Source organism: Amyelois transitella, chromosome 20 (assembly GCF_032362555.1).
Source record: "Amyelois transitella isolate CPQ chromosome 20, ilAmyTran1.1, whole genome shotgun sequence".
NCBI classification, from domain to species: Eukaryota; Metazoa; Arthropoda; class Insecta; order Lepidoptera; family Pyralidae; genus Amyelois; species Amyelois transitella.
In genome coordinates this window covers 5,045,834-5,062,626 of record NC_083523.1, presented here as the reverse complement: position 1 = coordinate 5,062,626, position 16,793 = coordinate 5,045,834, and the positions used below count along the sequence as shown (strand labels likewise).

At 33.0% G+C, this 16,793-nt stretch overlaps 3 protein-coding genes across 3 annotated transcripts; 2 read left to right on the top strand and 1 right to left on the bottom strand.

Moving 5' to 3' along the window:
• The first annotated feature begins 709 nt into the window (after window positions 1-709).
• Window positions 710-5,685, top strand: LOC106131696 (putative riboflavin kinase). Its single transcript, XM_013330868.2, has 3 exons — window positions 710-1,108; window positions 3,188-3,339; window positions 4,387-5,685. The coding sequence occupies exons 1-3, from the start codon at window positions 970-972 to the stop codon at window positions 4,609-4,611; spliced, it is 516 nt and encodes a 171-aa protein (XP_013186322.1). The 5' UTR covers window positions 710-969; the 3' UTR covers window positions 4,612-5,685.
• Window positions 5,686-6,617: 932 nt separating this feature from the next.
• On the bottom strand, window positions 6,618-8,481 carry LOC106131505 (small ribosomal subunit protein eS27). The gene is made up of 3 exons (XM_013330617.2): window positions 8,354-8,481; window positions 7,809-8,028; window positions 6,618-6,766 (listed from the first exon to the last, which is right to left on the bottom strand). Exons 1-3 carry the CDS (start codon window positions 8,357-8,359, stop codon window positions 6,738-6,740), a joined length of 255 nt encoding a protein of 84 aa, XP_013186071.1. The 5' UTR covers window positions 8,360-8,481; the 3' UTR covers window positions 6,618-6,737.
• Window positions 8,482-14,132: 5,651 nt separating this feature from the next.
• LOC106131517 (DNA-directed RNA polymerases I, II, and III subunit RPABC2) lies at window positions 14,133-16,154 on the top strand. Its single transcript, XM_013330632.2, has 2 exons — window positions 14,133-14,494; window positions 15,541-16,154. Exons 1-2 carry the CDS (start codon window positions 14,284-14,286, stop codon window positions 15,726-15,728), a joined length of 399 nt encoding a protein of 132 aa, XP_013186086.1. The 5' UTR covers window positions 14,133-14,283; the 3' UTR covers window positions 15,729-16,154.
• Window positions 16,155-16,793: the final 639 nt, after the last annotated feature.

Genomic DNA, 16,793 nt, shown 5'->3' with positions numbered 1-16,793 from the left:
TAAATTTGTGTAATTTGTCCTGTTCACATAATAATATAATTTATTTACAAAGACATTGAATCCTATACATATTTATTTATGTTTAATAACATGTTTAAAACGACAGCTGTCCAATTCATACTTTTTGTGTCATAATAGAGGTCACTACTAAATCAGATATCTATTAATGTATTTATTAAAAACCGTAGTATCGTTAAGTTAGTACTTCAGTAATGTCGCCACAGTGTCATAACATGTCGTGTGTGTACTGTTGAAGTCCGTAGACACAACGCGGATGCAGTAGGGTTCAGTTGTGAAAATTCACATCTAACAGCGACAGTCGCAAGTGCAAATGGTAGACAAAATGGAACAGTTGATCGAAATGATTAAAAACTATTTTGTGTAAACAAACATGCCGACTAAAAAAACAGAAAGAACTAAAACAAAATATAACTTGAGTACCTAGCTTTGATCGAAGCATCACGAATTTTTTTATGCTCGTTATATAAATACAATCTTTAAGGTCGAAGATAAGTTAAATCAAGAGAAGCAGTTATCGAGATATCACGAGTTTAATAATCGAAGCAAACTACTTTTATGAATGCAATTTTTCTGTTGATTTATTTTGTAGAAATAAAAACAAACATAAAGAAAAACCAGGGCTCCAAACCTGGTAGCGTCGTAAATACGCACATCCCTACTTGTCATGTCCGTGTCAGGCAGGCGTTGTCAGCTGCAATGACAGTTTGAACGACGACTGCTGAAATCTGCTCCGAATTTTGGGAGTCCGAAATTCATTTAGTTTAGCAGTCGATTCAACTTCAAGTCGAACGTATTTCATCAAAGCAAAAAGAAAGAATTGCGGTGCATGATACTTGAGTATTGAAATAACTTATAAACTTAAGGCTAAATTCATAAGTTGGACCGACAAAACAGCTCTTATTTTTTTTTCTAAAGTGGTACCTAAAAACTGGTACAAACAAGAAATTCATGCTGATAAATAGACTAATAAGTAGCGCAATTAAAGTTAAACTTCCCAAAATGTCACGCCCTTTTCTGCCTCTATTTCTAGAAGGCGTCGTTATAAAAGGGTTTGGAAGAGGATCCAAGGAACTGGGATGCCCTACAGGTAACTTTAAAACAGTAGTAATATTATGCAGAATCTCCCGTTCCCATCATCTATTTTTGCTGCAGGTCTCTTGGTCCATTCGTGATAAGTCAAAATGGGATAAATATTATTTCTTTTCAATTAGATGTGGTTATTGCATATTTATCTATTAAAAAATATGTAAAAAGTAATCTAGAAAAAATGGGAAGTAAATAATGTACACTGTTACACACAATATTTTTACAATCATCGTCTTTTTCTTCTTGGTGTAAGTCCTGGTTACATCCTCACCTTTCATTTTACAAAATATTTTGCAAACATGATAAGTTTGAATAAAACCTACTGATTATTTATTTAGTTAGTAGTTTAATATTTAGGTGAATAGCCTCTTAAAAATTCTTCACACCTTTACTGATTGGAAGTGGCATTTGGCTTCCACCTGCTTGATAAAAAGTATGTCTTTGTGAGGCCAGTTTGTAGTATATACTGATAACTGATTATACTTTAAATATACTGTATTTTATTTTTGTTTTATACAGCTTTAGTTAAAAAAAAATAATAGCTACATCTTTCTATAGGTGTATTAATCTATTTGTTGCTATACTCTTAAAACACATAGATTTTATTATTGCCACAAAAAATGTAATGAAATATGTTTTTATGTCACAAATAGTAATTAATTTTACAAACCTTTTTTGATGAGGTCACACAATGAGCTGATTTTTAGTGAAACCTAGCATAGAGAAGTACATATGTATATCTAGTTTACAATCAGTCTATTGTGTAATCACAGTCCTTGAAACTTTCCTATTTACTTAGCTTGAATGATGATAACCTCGATTTGAAACAACAATTATCTACATAACATTATTCCAATTGTTGAATAGTAACCAAAAATTTATTTTGAGTACAAAGGCTAAGTAGGTTCCTTTTACAATGTTTAGCAATTAAAGGCAAGAATATTGTTTATTAAAAAAAATGGTAAATAAATGCTGATCAGGTCAATATAATGATTATTTTTTCTGATAAGCCTGGGTGTAGGATGTTCATCTATATATCATCAACTTTAGTATTCAATAACACAGACTCCAATTCACTTTAGTACTAGCTGGTGAGAATCTATAGGATAGGAGGTGTCATTATTAGGTCTTTTAATCCTAAATATCTTGAATTTTAAATTAAAATTTATACAGCTATTTACACATGTATTTGTGTTTAACCGTCATTCAATTGTTTTTTTTCTTCTGATTTTTCTGTTTTCGTCACCCAGTTTACAAAATGGAAAACTTTAAATATCGTATTATTTACGAGTATGAGTTCCACGGTAGCACCAGTGCTGCGGAAACAGCTCGAAGGGTTAATGACAGTGCTTTTTGGTTCCAACGTTTTCGTTCTGGAAATTTCGACCTGCAGAACAAGCCTCTTGGACGGCCGAAGACTTAGTTGATAATAAAGAATTGAAGGCTATCGTGAAAGTTAGCATCAGGCTTCGGTTTTAAGTTTTAGTGATAAAACTATTTTAATCAACTGTAGCGGGAGCGATGATTATGCTCGAAAGGGAAGATCTCCCGCCAGGCTAGGTGTTATGCCTAGGGCCGCGGTTCCGACGATGTTGAGTCTGACGTTGTATTAAGGTATGCTCCAATCTATGAATCTTTGTAATCGCGATTTAGATTCTTCGCTGCTATTCGCTGAGCGCGTCAATTTCTTTGCGATCATTGACAACAACACACGGCTACCAAATTTACGGCTACTATTTTAATCTACTTGAAGCAAATTGGAAAGATTAAGAAACTTGAAAGGTGGGTTCCTTAGGAATTAAGTGAAGCAAACCGGCAAACGCTTGTCGACTGCTACGTTACATTAATTAAGGAATCAAATCATTACCTATGATGAAAAGTGGATTCTCTACGATAACCGGAAATGCTCATCGCAATAGCTGGACCCTAGCCACTCAGCCAAATCCTGTCCCAAGCGAAAATTGACTCAACAAAAGATACTTGTAAGCGTTTTGTGCCCTAGTGCCGGTGTCGTTCATCACAGTTTTCTCAAATCAAAAAATTGACAAAGAAATGAGTTGAGTAGATTTTTTTTTTTCAGCAAACTATCCTCTGTCCGTTGTGAAATCCCTGCCAGAGCAAATAGAAACTGGCGTTTATTATGGATTCGCGAAAATTGGCGAGGGACCAGTCTACAAAATGGTGGCAAATATTGGCTGGTGTCCCTTCTACCAAAATAAAGAGATGTCTATTGTAAGTATTCTCTATGCTAACTAAATTTCAAACTAGACTCTAGACCTGACCGCCAAAGGATGTCTGTAAGGATCGTAGCAAGTGGAAATCTATAGTTTAACATACATATATAGTATATCATACACTCCAACAGTCCCATTTACACCCCCCTTCCTTAATCAATCTGCTTTTATTCATTCTCTCTAAGAAACAAACATTGAAACAACAATTAAAGATAATTATAATAAAATAGCATGTCCCGCGGTTTTGCTCGGTATATTGTCGGTGACGGACCGAAATTATGAGAGTTATGAGTGTGGACGAAATGGAAAGAGGTAGTCTCTGCCTACCCCTCCGGGCAAGAGGCGTGATTTTATGTATGTATGTATGGACCGAAATTTCTTCGCGGAAGAAACGAATCAGAACCTTTTAATCTGATTAATGTGCTGTAAATGGCAAAAATTATCTTCGTAAAATTATCTAAATGATTAAATTACTAATATATCCTTGTGTAGTAATAACGCCCTTGTACCTGCACCTTTTTATTTTACCTTATTTTTAATATAAAAAATGCCTTACAGTTACTTAATTTTATAGAAGTTAGATATATTGTGTCGCGGACTTTTTAAAGATCAATTAAAGACCAATAAATTTTTATAATATTGTATGCACCTATCATCAACCCTGTGGCCGTCGCACGCCATAAAAGATTTAGCGCTAGCGGTAGCACTAGGTAGGTTTCGGGTTACTTTAAAAATCATATATATTTCAAAACAAATATATGCATTATAGCACATTCGGATAATTTAGCTTTGAAAAGTGAAAGAAATTTTGAAATCGTTTCAGAAGTTTTCGAGTTTATTAATTTATTGTGAGTTTATTCATGTATTACAAACATACAAATCCGTTCTCTTTATTAGTAGCCTGGATAAAGGTTAAATAAATAAATCCGTTAGACCCTGGATATATATTCCTTAAACTGATTTTAGCATTTTATCATGAGCTGACTTAAAGAACCTACCTATATTGACAATCTCTCTTCAAAAGTAAATCATATTATTATTTCAGGAAACCCACGTCATACATTACACCGGCCCAGACTTTTACGGAGATTACTTAAAAATTGCTCTTGTGGGATATTTGAGAGCTGAAATGAACTTTGATTCTGTTGAGAAGCTGATAGAAACGATCAATCAGGACATAGCGAATGCTATAAAGTTTTTAGACTACCCCGACGCACAAAAGTTGGTCAACCATAAGTTCTTTTTCCCCTCTCAACTAGGGGAACATTAAGTTGACCAGTTCCAATATTGATGCTTAAATGAATTTATTATTTTTATAACTGTTATTTATTAAGGACTTTTAGTAAAATGTTATATTTACGGTTGTACATGAAATTTGATGTTGCTGCTGTATTTTAAATTACCAAAATATTGTCTGAGAATATGAGCACATATTCAAATACTTACATAGCGAACTGTTTTTATACTTGTGGTGATATTTTGAACTACTCAGCAATACAGATTTCCTTGTCCAGCATTAACGTTATTTAATTTATTTGTTTACAATTTTTATGTATCAATGTTATGTTTCAATGTTTTTGACATTATATTTTAATCTATGACCAACTGCCAAAAACAAATATTATTGTTTGATTATAATTTATATCTTTTTCTATAATGATATTGTTACACAACATTTGTAATAATAATGAATGCTATTCACCAGCAAATTGAAGCCTGCCTACGTACTTACATAGTCAACGAATGGAGTTTTTTAACCGTCGTTGGTATTGTTTGAATGGTTTGGCAAACGCCATTGTCTTCATTGGCGAGTTTCACGTCATAAACAAGTGAAATCCGAATTTGCGTGGAATTGCACGTTACCATCGCGATTAAATTTCATACAAATTTACTTGCTCAATTCGTAAACTCACTACTCTGGTGTGACCCCGACGTTAAGAAAATAAGTTAAAACTCAAATGAGGAAATTATGCGGTCGGTGTACTAAGCCATCACATCACTAATTCAATTCTAGATAAACTTTAAATAGGAATATTTACTCAAATGTGTATTATGATTATTACGATGATGATACGATTGTTTTTTTTTTTTATCTTTGTTATCTAGCTAGCTAGCCCACGATCAGTATAAACCTACCATTAATTTATTTCACATGACTAAATAACAGATTATGGAAGGTAATTAAGCTTGTAACTCAAATGTTTGCCAAAATAATGAATGTACTATGTAGCCATATTGAGTTGACAGCCCATATTACGTACTTAGAAAATAAATTGTGAATGCAAATTCCTCAACTTTTGTGATACATATATTATAATGTTATAATAAATATATTTTTCAAATACAGTTATTTTCAATTTTTAAAACGGAGAAAATGATGAAACTGAATGTATGAAAATAGACGACCATCAATATAGGAAATATCTTAAATATGCCTACCTAGTAAGACGACGTACTATATCTATGTAGGAGACAAAACAGCCATTAAATTTAGCAGTAGTAAGGTTCAATTTTAAATGGCATTTTGACGAGATTTTTAATCTGCCTCTTGAGTCGTGACTTCCTGAATTACAAACATACTATCACGTCTTATCCTTTACGGGAGATATACAGAGCCATGGGAATTTCAGTAAATCCTTTGTCAAATATAGAAAACCTATGTACATCTTAAATTTCTAGACTAGATCCAGCAGTTTGGGCTGTGAGTTGTCTATCAGTTACTCAGTATCATTGATACCTACTTGGCCAAATGACATTCGAGTAAATAATAAGGTGAACCTGTGTCTCACTTTTTTATTCATTTTATTTTTATGTAGGATAGGGAACTATAATTATTTAGGTATCCAAAATGTCAATTAGGTACTCTGTAGCCATCTATCGAAGAATAGAAATCTCGAGAAATGTTTACAATTTAATAACTTGGGCCGGTGTGTGTACACACGCCGCAAAACAAGTTCAGCCACTAAGTAGTAGTCACTGTACAATCAACCGCATATAAACGTTTCTCTGCATGGAACTCTTATAACGCGATTAAATATATTTGCATTGAATTTGGCTAGGTTGATAAACTGACTGTAATACTGTACCAACAAGAAAATTATAACCCACCAAAGCACATAATTCAACAGAGGTGGCTCTATAGCTGCATCCAGAGCATACATTACAACACTAGTAAAAACTGTGCCCCACTAAATCGATTATGGGTGAGTATTACAAAGGGACTATGAATGAACTACCTTTAACACGTAGGCTTACCAGCTTTAATAAAACACATGATCCCTTTGAAAAAGCCTTTATTAACGCTTTAATGGATCCATATAATGAATTTGTAAAATATCACTCCTTCATACTCTTGGAAATAAAAACTTAAATTACGGGCTCTCTCTCCAGGACTTTTCAGTGTTGTTTTCTCCTAAACGAACATCCTGAAAAAGCAAAAGGCACCATTAATATCCACTTTTATTAATTAGTATACAAGTTATGAGATGTGTGGCAGCTTATATTTTTTTACAATAATTTTAGAATATTGGGATTAATTTTTTTTTTAATGTGGCGTATTCATCTTTTCAAGGCTGTTGGCTCTGTCTATCCTGCAAGGGATATAGACGTGATTAAATGTATGTATGTAAAATTTCATGAAAAATTTAACATTTATGTAATTGGTAAATTAATCCTGTACAGCTTATACCATAATCCAACATGGGTTAGGTAGGAAGCCTGTGGACATCAGACAAGAGTTGCTTTGTGTATAACTCAGACTTGGCCAATGCAGTAACATGGGAAAAAGGTGCACCCTGTGGTCTAGAGCAGGCCACAAATGTTAATCTTGAAAGTCAACTATAGCTCTGTGCCAAATTACATCAAAATAATTCAGTTACATTAAGAGTCTTTTTCTCTTCTTTGATCTTCTCTATGTTTTATATTATGGACACAAAGATACATTTTCCTGGTAAATAAAAATATTGCACCATTTACATATTGCACAACTATACTGCAAAATTTTTAACATTATTTTTAATTCCATGATTAGACACAAGTGCAGAGATACCTTGTGGTTCACCTTTATTAAATTGCAACAATTGAGTTGAGTTTCAAATATATTATACAATACCTACGTACAAATATCATGATATTGCCTTCATAATGTATATATATTATTTTGCCATCATTCAAAATGTATAAAACCGTATACCCATTAAGGTTCACTAAATGATGCACCTAATATAAACAATGTTTCTTATGTTTAGTAACAACTATTTAAATGTCATACTAAAATTATCCATTTACGTCACAGCTGAAAATTGCCTTTCAGTCTTTTTAAGATTGTAGGCTTTGTTTAACTCGCAATTGATATACTAGAGGTGAATATATCTATGTATGTATCAATCAATTTCTGGCCAGATTATATTGTGATAAATGTCGTAGTAATTTTTTTCAATAATTTTTATAAGGAATAAGAACACTAACCTTCGGTTAATCTAGCACGTCCTCCGGTGGGCTGGCAAAGGATTGTGGAACAACCTGCGCATACGACCACCCTCTGTGCGTGACTGAAAACCGTTGTGATCTTGTAACAGCCTGGGCATTTCACATCCATAAAATATGAATTAGGATGTGGCACCAGTCTCTTCAGCTTGTGTTTCCTCCTCTCCGACGCGGGTGAAGGGTGAAGCAAATCAATTGCGAGCTGGAATGTTGATGTTTAGGTTATCATTTTATCATAATCACTACACTTCTATTTTACCGAATATTATGATCAAAAACAACCAAAATAATGTGTTTAAAAATGTAACGAATACACATGCAATTCTAGCAAGTCTAAAGAGATTTAGATCTGACATGTCAGTTTGCCATGTGTATCACACTAATGTTTTGAGAAATGAAATCGTGTGATCGACAAATGGCATGATAATTAAACACGTAAAATTCCGAAGGATCGCAATGATTACACATATTTTATTTGGAAATGTAACACAACGCGATTATTTTATTATTTTACAAAAAATACACACCGGCATGGTTACAGCTTTAGTGCAGAACCGGAAAAGGAAGATACTCAATGTGCCATAGACTAGAATTGTAGACCATAGGCAAACTGATTGGAATGCGTTCTTAAATTATGAATTCTGCAAAATAGGTATTGGAGAATTATTTAAAACATAATGTAGGTTTGCACGCAAACGGGAATAATCGCGAATATTAATATCATACAACCACAGCATACAACGCAAAAGTTGATTAAAATCACACCTCTTTCCCGGAGTGGAAAGTTCCTGTTTTCACTTATTCATATCTCCCTTAATGCAAGCTCAGCGGTTTCGAGTACTCTTGACCTGAATCTCTGATCAAGGTACATTCGTCTAGACTTTCTCACTCCTACCTTTTCATTCACACTCTCAATATAATCCCGAAAAAATGTTCCTACATAATATATTGTACAATAATGCGAAGTCATCACATCAAGAAGTAGCTATAAGCAAATAATTGAATACAAAACATAAATATTAATGTGACAAAAAATTACGATCAAAAGGAGCATATCGAAACATCTACGTAGAGATATCACTAAATTCTACTTTATTAGAAACATAACATGGTCTTTATTGTCCTATTCATTATATTCATTATTATCTAACACATGGACGTAATAATAATAACAGGACTGAGCACTGTTGACTAAAAGACGGTCCAAGTAGGATGGGTAGTACAGAGGCTATTTGTTTCTTTCTATTAAAGTGTCCATGATATTGATTTTTCGTGGAACAAAGTATATTTGTATAATATTATATTTTAATAGGTAGACTACTCATTTAGGTATCAAAAATGTACTTATTAAAGATTGAAGAGTGCCGTGTGGTTCCCGGCACCATTACAAAAAAGAATAGGACCACTCCATCTCTTTCCCACGGATGTCGTAAAAGGCGACTAAGGGATAGGCTAATAAACTTGGGATTCGTCTTTTAGGCGATGGGCTAGCAACCTGTCACTATTTGAATCTCAATTCTATCACTAAGCCAAACAGCTGAGCGTGGCCTATCAGTCTTTTCAAGACTGGTGGCTCTGTCTACCCCGCTAGGGATATAGACGTGATACATATGGTATGTATGTATGTATGAGTAAAATAGGATAGGGATAGTGAACAAAAAAGTTGAATAAAAGAAAACTATGATTGTACATAGATTTTTATAAAAATCACACATGACTAAATAAAATTGTTTTGTGGAGTTTTTGACGCAGGCCTATCTTACTGCCTAAATTCTTCAATGAGTTCGATTTCAGATGATTAAATATTCTTAAATTTAAATAATAATTAGCTATTGTTTTTACCAGCTGTAACTCATGTGGTTCTTCATAATTTTCAATAGGGTGTAAGAACAAATTATTAAATTTTGTGAGAAACATTTGCTTTAAAGACATCAAAATTTTATTTTTTCTTATATCTTTTATAGAACCATTTGCTATTTCTGAAAGGAACAATTTTTCAGCATTCTTTACCACTTCAAATGCAAAGCGAGATACATATTTTAAGCTGCCTTTATCTACAAAGGCTGTAAAAGATGAGAAATTCGTAATATCTACGAAATATGTGTGATCAAAATGTTCCTTAGCAATCACTAAAGCATCGTGACAGTACTGGCATGAAATTTTATCTAACATCTTGTTTACAAAATGACCTGCTATATAATACAAGACATTCATCTTGTAATCGGAAATGGTAGTTGACTCAACGTAATACATTAAAGCATCTAATTGTTCTTCTTCATGAGGATCAGACGATTGAGCTTCAATCACAGATCGCTTCTCACTACGGAATTCCAAAATTGGGGATAATTCAAACTCATCGTCAGTACAGTTAGCATTCATACTCGGCTTAATACTATTACGATAGAGTAATTTCCTCAGAGCGAACCTAAATTGTAAGGCATTAGGGTTATTGTTACCACCGCCTTGAATTCGGACACAAGAAAAGAACATTTCCAACTGATCTTGAGATATTTTATAAGGCAAGAAATAATTTAAACTGTTTTCAACTAAAAGATCCATGGCTATGTTAGTAACACTGTATGTATCCACTATGAATCCTAAAACTCCCATTTTTCGCCGATGTAAAAGAATCGATTTGTTTTCTACATTTAGCTTTGATAAGTATTCTCGGGTTTCAGTGAAGATTCTCATCCAATATTCTTTATTATTAAGCCGCAATGGGGACTTAAAGCCCTTTCCTAAAGGAGATTTGGCATTTAAGACATCGAAAACTCTATCAATAGTTCTGATAAATTCAGTAGTAGCTTCGCTGTTCTTGAATTCATCATTATTGCTAACACGTAAGAAGTCTATAGCATTTGCAACCGACGCACTCAAAGTCTGAGCGGCCAGTTTCACATTCATTTTCTTACCCATAAAGTTAATATGGGCAGCGTTTATTTTATTTGCAAGTTTTAAACCCTCTTTATCTTGCAAATCATGTAATTTTTTGACAAAATTGAATTCAATTTGCCCATTTCCAGAACTTAAGTTTTTTTCCGCAAATACATTACGACATAATTTGAGCATGTGAACAGGATCGAATATACAATGAATTTTAGTTTCTTTCCTTGGATGTTTAAAGTTTGTAATAATTTCTGGAAAATTGAAACTGCATCCCAAATTTTCATATGTGGCCATGTTACTAGCAGTCCCATCACATGTAAGACTTCGAACAGTTATACCGATATCATATAACATGTTAATTGCTGTGATTAATAACTGTGCCTGTATTGAGGCTGAAATTTTGTCAATAAAAAAGTAAGCGATAGGACATTTGAATTTGCGTTTAAATGACACAATCTGAAGAACAAGGACCTCTGTGGCTAAACATTCAGAATCATATGGTACAATTCCAGCATAGTCTACATAACCCCATATTTTATCTTTATGTTTATCATAAACTTCCTCTGATTTAATAGACATGGCATCAAATATTAAAGCAACATTTTCGAGATCATTTTCGGATACTGACAATTTTAAGTATTCGAAAACTTCAACCATAAATCCTACATTACACTCGTGAGTCGCTAACATTTTGCGTAAGGTTGCAGGGTGAGGTAACATGGTGTGATTTCTAAGAAACAGATATGCTTTTGGAGAATAAAAGTACAAAGATAAAGCAAACTGTTTGAGTTCCTTTGAATATCGTACGCCTTTGTTACTTTTATCTTTATTCATTTGCTTATGAATTTCCATAAAATTATTTTTTAACATATGTTCAACCTCATCAAAATTGCTGCTTCTTTTTTTTAAAATTGTTAGAAGTGACTTTAAACTGTCCAAACGAATATCGCGCCTTTTCAACTTTTGATTTAAAACTTTTAGTTTACGCTTGAGCATATCTTTTGATGGACTCCAGTTGATGTTAGTCTGGACTGCTATTTCTTTTACGTCCCCACAGAATTTTTTAGCAGGTGGTGTGTCGACATCAGAATTGCAAGATTCTCTTGAGGTTCCTGGAGTACCTGAAGAACTTTCTCCAATAGGTTGAAATGTTGGATGTATAATAATGTTACTCAGAACATTTATATTTTTATTTTCCACCTGCAAAAGAAGTATCAAATAAGTGCAAATCTCAAACTATATGACTTTCTATTCAATGTTATTGTTATTATTTACTTGTAATAATTGTTAATTGTAAGTAACAAATAAACTAAGTAGTTTTTATGCTAACAATAATTTTACAAAGTACAAGCTTTCCGCCTGAGGCTTCGCTCACGCTAGTACTATTTATATGCGTATAGCATTCAGGGATAATGTAGGTTTCTAACAGAGAAATAATTTTAGAAATCGTTCCAGGTAATAAAACAAGCATATAATTTATAAATTGAAAATTAAAAAAAACCCCCAACACAAAGATTAGCTTACGTTTAAAAATCGCAGTTTTCGTCTATTACTTTTAAACACTAAAAGGATTTTGATAAAACATGTTTGAGAACCATCGCATAAAATTTTGTTAGTAAATAAAAAAAAACACATCTAAATCAGTTTACCCGTTTAAGAGCTATGGTGTCACGTCCGCAGACGTTTAAAAATCCCAGTTTTTTCCCTTTAACTTTGGAACGACTGTGACTTTTTTTGTATAATTTTTAAGCGCCTCACGATAAACTACAATTTAGCTAATAATTACTTTAAATCTATCAATTACCGTAGATAATTTAGGCTATGAAATATTTTCCACGCATTTTTTAAATTTAAACTGATTTTGATAAAACATAGCTAATAACCATTGCATAACAATTAGCTAGCAAATAAAAAAAATGCATCTAAATCAGTTTCCTCATTTAAGAGCTATGATGCCACGTCCACAGACACATTTAGCGGTCAAACTTATAACATCCCTCTTTTTGTGTCGGGGGTTAAAGCAGTAGACGTTCCTTGCTTAAATATGTATTAGCTTCGCATACATACCGATGGAAATACAGATGGTATTATATCTACTTTTAATAGCTGTCGCGAGTTAGCTTCATAAAAGTCTTCTTTTTTGAAGTGACGGCTACAGACAACGGAGTTTTTCGTTATTTTTTGCGACGTTGGAATAACATCTATCCACTTTTGTTTCATTTCTCCATCTTTAGGAAAACTGAAAGGAATATAATCACACAATCAAAATATTTCTCTGGCTTGTGACCACAAATAATATGTAATAATGTGTTTTGAAATAGTACTCAACATGGTAACATGGTATTTCATTGCAATAATTATAACATTTACTTTATAGTTTGCAATGGTCAGTAGTTAAACGTGTACCTACTGAAATGTTCTTAAAAATATTTAAATGATATAGTCCCAATTACTCAATTATCATTTACAGTCTATTGTTCGTAAGCTTGTTTGCCTTTCGTGGTACAATACAAACAAAATATAAATCGCCGGGACACCCTACTTGTCAATATTTAAAATTGTTTTCGATTGGCTTACCTGTGAAACGATATCCCACAACCTGCATAAGATTCACTTTTACAAAATTTTATACAACATTTTTTCACCATTTTGAAGTAAATAGGCATAAACTGATGATAATTTGAAAATAATGTGAACACGGAAATCAACATTAGGTACTTGCCGAATCGCCATGACACATTCGAAGTGTTAACAGCCTAATCAAAAAATATACTTCCAATAATATAATATTAAATGATCTAATTTTAAATAATAGTTACGATTTATTGTTACGGAATATTTAGTCATTAACGAGTTTTAATGTATTTAGTAACTTACACATTGCCTCTGATTAATAATTCATTAATTTACGAAATGATAATTATAATTTTTTACCCATGTTTTCTACTAACTACCATGTCTTTTTTAGTCTGGCAAGTGTTAGAAAGGGACACACGGCCTCCGTTATCTACATCCTGCTCGGACCGTTTTGCCTCTGTAAACGGTGCTAGATTAAACTATGTCTTATATACTTGAATTAAAGTTTATTTTACAAAAGCAAAATATTTTGATTTTTGCTAAGTGCTCTGTCCTGTTATTATTATTAGGTCCATGATCTAACATTCTGATTTGGAGAAACTATGACAGTGACAGAATCACTTTTTATTATCACTATCAAGTATGAAAATGTGTTATTGTATGAGTTAATCACCAGGAATTTTTCATGAACAAAATTGAGACGGCCTATCCAGTGAAAGTACTGTTATTTCGGAATTGGACTCAAGCTACTGACATAAAGAAACCTGTTTATTTTAAGTATATTGACTTTAGGTAAAAAATTATCACCTGCGTCACTGTCTGTATACACAGTGTCAATGTCAAAGATTTAATTTCATTTGTTCAATCAATGCTTGCTTTGTTTCTACTCTGCTGGCTGAGATTCAACAGGCAAATAGTTGTTTTCTAAATTTCTAGAGTCTTGTCCTAGAGAAATAGTCACAATCTCTTATTAAGTTATATTTAGGTAAACACCATGGCCGATGAGGAATACGAGGCAGAAGATGCGGGTGCAGACTACGACGATATTGCAGAGGAGGATGATAATATTGAAGAAACGGAAGAGCAGGAAGAAGACGGGTACAACACCCAGTTTTTAGCACCAGGGCAAGGCGGTGGTGGAGTAGAGAAACACAAAAGAATCACTACTCGTTATATGACTAAATATGAGCGCGCCAGAGTTTTAGGTGAGGTTATGTTTTGTTTGTATGAAGCACAGGTAATTTGATGATATTCTGGGGGATTCGAAACATACATTCATTAGTTTCAAGTTATATATGTTACATCTGTTGAAGTCAGTTATAGAAAATGTCAAAATTTTAATTGTTATGCCAAGTATTGTGGGCAATAAATGAAAGTATTAATGATGGACTTGGGATTCAATTTGTGACAGGTTGCTCGCCTAAAAGACGAATACTAAGTTTATAAGCCTATCCCTTAGTCGTCTTTTACGACATCCATGGAAAAGAGATGGAGTGGTCCTTGTCTAAAGTGGCGGGAACCAGACAGCAATGTATATAAGACAATTAATTCAATAGGTACTTGTACACATTCAATATTTAAAGAATTATGGGGATTTATAATGATTTTTAACCAAATTCAAAAAAGGTGGAAGTTCTCAATTCTGCTGTAAGTTTTAAAATATGTTACTGCATATCTCCAGTATCTAAAATGTGATTTGAAAAATTCTTTTTTTCTTTCAAAAGTAGTAAGTGTCCGCTTGGTTCTATATAAATTTGGTTAAATCTAGTCATCAACGAACAGAATGAGCTGTGCAGTTAATATATAAATAATGATGTTTATGGCAAAGGCTTCTTCTAACGAGGAGCAGGGATGATGCATTTGTCTATCTCAGCGACTAGTAGAAACTAGAACAGTCAGCAGCATATTAAGTTTAAAAGATGAGCATATGAAAGTTCTTTTTATGTAAATGTACAGTACACACTAAAAAGGATGTAATTCAATAAATTAAAATAAAATTTAAAATAACTTCAAAAACTCTGAATGCTGAATATTATTAAAATTTTATGTACACAATAAGTAGGTTGGTACTGGCTCCTCAAATTGAAGTAGGTAGGTAAGGTACAAACCCACTCTTTAGTGGGTACAATTTCTTTTCTAGGCCTTTGCCTGGGGAAGAAATGTTAATTAAACAATTAATTTTTTTAACATATAAGTATTTTTTTAGTTTAATTTTTGTTATTATTTATTTTATGTATATTTATTGTTTCAGGTACAAGAGCATTGCAAATTGCTATGTGTGCTCCTGTAATGGTGGAGTTAGAAGGAGAGACAGATCCTCTTCAGATAGCCATGAAAGAATTGAAGCAACGCAAGATCCCAATCATTATCCGGAGGTACCTACCTGACCACTCATATGAAGACTGGAGCATTGATGAACTCATTATAATAGACCATTAGTTTTTAAGGTTAAATTTATATCAAATTACATGTGTCTGTTTGTACAAACAGCAACATATTATTATAACTTTTTTGGACTTGGAACTATAGACATATTAAATCGCCGACAATGTTCTATGCTGTCATAAAGCTGTCAAATAAATCTCAGAATTGAGATGAAAGCATGATGTGATAGTGTCAAAGCCAAAACTAGTGATGTCACATACACCAGGACTTAACACTTTTAAAGTCTTTCTATTTTTACTTTTAGACTAATAAATTATTTAATTGGTAATTTGAGTAATTAGATATTTTGCTGTTTATACAATAAGCATTTGGGGTCACCTACCAAGTATTAATGATTTGAGTTTAAACATTTCAAACATTAATGAAAAGGTTTCTAGATGTATTTCCACATTAAGACAATAAAAATATTTTATCTAAAAATATGTTTTGTTAATTATATTTTTTCCTCAAAGATTCAGCAATATGAGATCAAATGTACTTATCAGTGGGCAACCATTAAAGGAGGATGATGTTGGGGGCACTAAGTACCAGTATCAGTGACTCTTAATAACTTAAACCAATGTACCTACATAACCACAGTTTTACAATTTTTACTTTGTAACAACTTGTGGTTGCCCGTGGCGTCGTTCGCCGTAAATCTCAATATTTGAACTTGCCCCCTGTATTGCCCCTTAGAGGGGTGAGGGAAGAAATTTATGTCGGTATACCAGTGTTTGAATTAGACCAAGCTTAATATATCTGAGAAAAAAAAATATTTTTGGCGTGATGGGAGTACAAACATACAAGACATACAGAATCCGTCAATTACTTTTTTAATAAGTGTATAGGTATGTTACAGTTCAGACTAGTTTTTAGATAGATAGAATATATCAGTTAAAACAAGTTCTTACTAGACAACACGCGTTTTTCCGAAGAGAGCCAGTTAAAACTGTTCCGACCAAGGTCAAAAAGGTGTGAAGGAATGAATTGTGGTCAGCACTTTCTATGCATGGGGTGAGCAGTCTCTTAATACGAGCAGTGAAATCCTTTTTGTGTCAGGATAAACATTTCTCAATCTTA